This window comes from Etheostoma spectabile, chromosome 13 (assembly GCF_008692095.1).
Source record: "Etheostoma spectabile isolate EspeVRDwgs_2016 chromosome 13, UIUC_Espe_1.0, whole genome shotgun sequence".
Taxonomy (NCBI): domain Eukaryota; kingdom Metazoa; phylum Chordata; class Actinopteri; order Perciformes; family Percidae; genus Etheostoma; species Etheostoma spectabile.
In genome coordinates this window covers 24648654-24653393 of record NC_045745.1, presented here as the reverse complement: position 1 = coordinate 24653393, position 4740 = coordinate 24648654, and the positions used below count along the sequence as shown (strand labels likewise).

The 4740-nt window shown below is 38.8% G+C and overlaps 1 protein-coding gene across 4 annotated transcripts in view; it reads left to right on the top strand.

Moving 5' to 3' along the window:
- Positions 1-4740, top strand: part of LOC116699995 (pecanex-like protein 1) — a 25481-nt gene that overhangs the window by 6222 nt on the left and 14519 nt on the right. For 3 of the 4 annotated variants that reach the window (XM_032532768.1, XM_032532766.1, XM_032532767.1), the window contains exons 8-13: positions 2675-2804; positions 3142-3311; positions 3668-3725; positions 3844-4009; positions 4089-4246; positions 4482-4635. In XM_032532768.1, coding sequence (XP_032388659.1) covers positions 2675-2804; positions 3142-3311; positions 3668-3725; positions 3844-4009; positions 4089-4246; positions 4482-4635 — 836 coding nt within the window. The remainder of the gene's footprint in view (positions 1-2674; positions 2805-3141; positions 3312-3667; positions 3726-3843; positions 4010-4088; positions 4247-4481; positions 4636-4740) is intronic. The other variant, XM_032532769.1, reaches the window with a different exon arrangement.

Sequence of the window (4740 nt, the reverse complement as noted above, 5' to 3'; positions counted from 1 at the left end):
GTGTGTGTGTGTGTGTGTGTGTGTGTGTGTGTGTGTGTGTGTGTGTGTGTGTTAAAGCGTAACAGGTAATTAGTACATGAAATTTAAATTGGAAGATTTGGAAGACATTTGGAAACCAAGTTTAACTTTCACAGTTTTTTATTTTACACAAATCAAGTGATCAAGTGTTAGTAATAAAAGTGAGATCAAATTGAGGTATAAATTAACAGTGCTCACATAAAATTATATTTAATGAAATTTGCTGTGTTCCTTGACTCTAATTAAATTAAGGCTACTTATTTAAAAGAGTGATTTAGCGTCACCATCCCTTTTTCAAGGTTGATCTGAGTCACAAATGTAAAAGTAAATATTGCAGTAACTTAAATCAGTGCTTACAGTACCTCCATATTCAACTCATACTGGAAGTTTACAAACCGTGAAATAAATGGAATGCAAATTTTAAGATTAAATATTAGTTGTAGCTATTTGTTGTAATACAACAGAGACAAACATTTCCTTTAACATCACAACATGCATGCGTTTGGTGACAGTGGTAGTAGTAGGGACGAGTGAATTTAATGCAAGATGCCAGAAAGTCCAACAGCGTTTAATGACAAGCATCCTCATAGTTATAGGCCGGAAGCCTTTTTAATGCCTCGCTGTATAAACAAAAATGGTTAAATGGTGACAACCTTGAGAGGTGGGCTGTCTTAGGCAGATGGAGGGTGTTGAGTTGCTTGAGACTGGTGCTTCTCAGTAAGCTTTACATGTTGAAATGGAACATGTGCAGATATTGGATTGAATGTGAAAAAAAGAAAAGCACAGTTCTTTTGTCTTGGCCTTAACACTGATCTAAAGGCAGGAGAAATACACCCAGCTAAGGGGTTGCTCTGCCCCACGGTACTGGTTGCTTTTTATCCCAACCTCCCCTTAAACCTTCCCGCTGTGCTACCAGGAGCTTGCATTGCTCTGGGCAATGTTGACTTTGTAGTGATCCAAGGAAAGCATCATGAAGGAAGTTGTTCCATGAACTCTGACTTCTCCTGAGTGCCTATCCGTATGTCTTTCAAGAGTTAGCACAAGTGCCATTGCTCAAATAAGCAACAACCATAATTTAAACACCTATTTGCTTGTTTACAAGCCACATTTGTTTGTTGTGGAACAAACAGACTTTTTGCCCTGTATTCCTCTGTTGTTTTCGCTGTTTAACACTTGTAATAAAAATACCAAACTTAACGTATCTTTTTAGAGGTTTTAAAGGAATATTCTAAGTTCTAGCAGTTTCTAACAGTTGAGGAAATATAACTGATAAAAGTGAGTAAACAAGATCATTGGAATAAGCTGCGATATAAAATGATTATGAAATGAAAAGATGATGAAATATCATGAAGCATTGTTTTACAGTAAAGGGATTGTAAGTACCAGATACACTTCAACAGTGCATCCACTTTAAGCACAGACAGAAAGGGCAGAAACTGGAAGTCTGTTGCACTGGTGTACTAATTCATTCTGCACTGATGGTGTTGACAAACACCATATAATATCATATTTGTAGACGGGTGGCTAGCTGACGTTAGCTGAACACTGAATAAAGTAAAATCCACACAATGTTCACTTGACTTCCACAGCTTCATATCCCATAGCCAGAGATAATATATCTTTAGAATACACAAATTGAGGGTTCAGATCAGTGTGCCGACGTTTTTCAATTCTATCCCTCTTATATATTTAATCTCTAAATATGCTACGAGACAGCCAGTCGGCTAACCATCCTGAGTCCCGTCAGACGTGACTCAAGGCGGCTAATATAGCTTGCCATCATCTACCTTACGTTACTTTTTAGTGCATGTTGAAATAACTTGATTTCCACAACTTAGACATTTTACACATCATACAGCCCTAACAAATCACTTAAAACAAGAAACACATTACATTCAGCACAGAAGTACTACTTAATAAAAAAAAAAGCCATAATGTCAACAAAGGATTAAATAAGGTAGGCTAATTAATTAATGTGCGTCCAAAATGAAGTGTCAGGATCCAGGAGAATCAAACCAAAATCTAAATTTACTGAAACACAAAAAAACAACCAATTCATAAATCAAATTTCATTATAACTTATTACAAACATTAGACCAATCAAATCACTATTTTTAGGTTGATCACACACAAAGTGGATATATTCATGTCAGGGGGTATTTTAGTGTGAAAAACTCTACTAATGTCAGATGAAATGAATACACTTTGATGTACAATAATGTTAAGCTTTAAGGGCAGTGTCACCCACCGCCTCCACTAACTAAAGTTATTTGGCTAATGTAGTATGACCTCTAATTACTTCGAATTCTTTTATGCTACAGATGACCATCAACATTAATGTGTCATTAAGTAATATTGTTTACCATGAACATGGACTCAGTGGGGGTTTCCATGCCTGTATGAATATAGGAGTCAGAGTTGTATTAATATTTAAGCTTTATTCAGTTAATACATGCACTTTCACAATTTCTCATCAATGAGTCATTCAGGATACTTGTTTGGTAATGTCTGCTTTGCATAACTACCTTCTAAATGCAGTTACAGTTACAGTGGTAAAAGTAAAATCCAGTAATGGCCTATTGTTAGATTCCTTGTATTTTGTATTGACCCTGTAATATAAACCATTGCATTGATGTAACTGATAACCCTTTTTCAGCCTTGGCTTCAGAGGATGGGGATAAACACGACTCAGTCAGCAGTGTCAAGAGGACCCAGGCCATCCGCAGGAGACACAATGCTGGGAGCAACCCTACACCGCCCCCTTCCACCATGGGATCCCCTCCCAGGTTAGTCGATTTAACAGATCTGAGAGGGTTATAGTTGGTGCTTTGCCTTAACTGTGCCTTGATTTGCTCCAATCCTCTACCAAGTCTGTAGTAGTCAAAACAAGTCAGCAGGTTTACAGTTGATGGATGTAAAAATTAGTGATTCTAATTAAATGTGCGACTGTGTGGAAATATTCCTGGGGACTTGCCATACAAATTATATTCCAAGCTAGTTTTGGAGTAGTGGATGAGAAAATAGAAATTGAGGGAACATGCCAGCCACAGCAGGACTGATAGAAATAAAAATGTAAGACAAATGTTAGACGTTAGTTATTTAACAAATGTTTTGTTCCTCTAGCCTTCAAGACCTCCAGCGGGCTCGTACCTCCTCTCATTCGCGGACCCGCACACTTCCCTCAGCCTTACAGTTCGCCTCCTCACTCCTACTGCCCCGCAGTGGCATCCATGAGGCCTCCACCTTTGACGATACATCAGAGGGGGCAGTGCACTATTTCTACGACGAGAGTGGTGAGTCAGTGGCATTTAGGGAACAGTTCAACATTTTGGGAAATGAGCTTATTCCATTTCATGTTAAGTTAAATGAGAAGAATAATACCGTGTTCATGTCTGTCCTTTTTTAATATAAAAGAAACCATTTGTTTAGATTAATGACTGGACACGGGTGGAAACCACATATTTTCTATTTCCATCAAGTTAGCCTCTTCCCGTTATGCTTGTGCGTTGTTCTGTTATGTGTTGAATTTATGCTATTAAATAAAGTTCAAAAAGTGGGGAGAACACACAAATATATCAGCTGTTATTTCTACAAATGTGTCTGGATTTTTCCTTGTTGTCATTTCCATTTTCTGTCTTTTGTGTAACAGGAGTAAAGAGGTCCTACACATTTGGACCTGGTGGAGGTGGTTATGAGGATCCAGTTCAGTAAGTTCTAAAGTTTTTATTACCAGGTTGCCCTTTTTCCAAGACTATGAGAGTTAATTTTCTTTAAAAGGTCATGACTAAAAGCTACAATTAATGCAATAATATTCCATGCTTGCAGGGAAAGGGAAAGGGAAAGGGAAAGAGAGAGGGAAAGGCAGTCCCAGTCCTCGAGCTTCACCTCCACTGAGGTCCAGGAAGGGGCCCCAGTCCTGTCCATGCTCCAGCCGAGACCTGTGGTTCTACAGGGCATGCAGGTGCGCAGGGTGCCTCTGGAAATGCCTGAGGTTAGCAGTCTTTGATGTTTAATTTGGCAGATTAGTTCAGGTAGAATGTCATGTCAGTAATGTGTCACCTCATCTCTAGTTTGATCTGGATCATGAGTCTCTACAAGAGTCCCAGGAAAACACGCTGATGATTGAGGAGAAAGCCAAACCCAAACAGTACTATCGTTTTTGGGTTCTTCCCGGAAAGTGGCTGAGGGTTCGATATGATCGACTGGCTCTTCTGGCCTTATTGGACAGGTACGCCTGACTGTTGGAGTAGAGGAAAGACAATATTCTGTTTGGTCACTTGTTCTCACAGACTATGCAAAGTTCATTTTAATGATGTAACGTGTTGCATGTCCAGTAGTTATCATTTCAAGGTCATTATTGCAATCAGATACAGTGACATTTATGTAGAAATTGATTAAATAGAGGGGTCAAAACATTTTTAATAAATTATCAAAATATCGATTTCTTTGCATTCTGTTTCCAGGAACCGCCGTGTGGGAGAGAACGTGTTTGCTGTGGTGCTGGCCAGTCTGGTGGCCTTCCTGGGGTTCCTACTGCTGCTCCAGGGATTTTTCAGGGACATCTGGGTTTTCCAGTTCTGCCTAGTCATTGCCAGCTGCCAGTACTCTTTACTGAAGGTACCTTACTGCTTGAGTTGGGTACCTTATCTGTGGAATTCATTAGCTAAATGGATGTCAACTTATTTTTTTATATATATATATATATATATATATATATATATA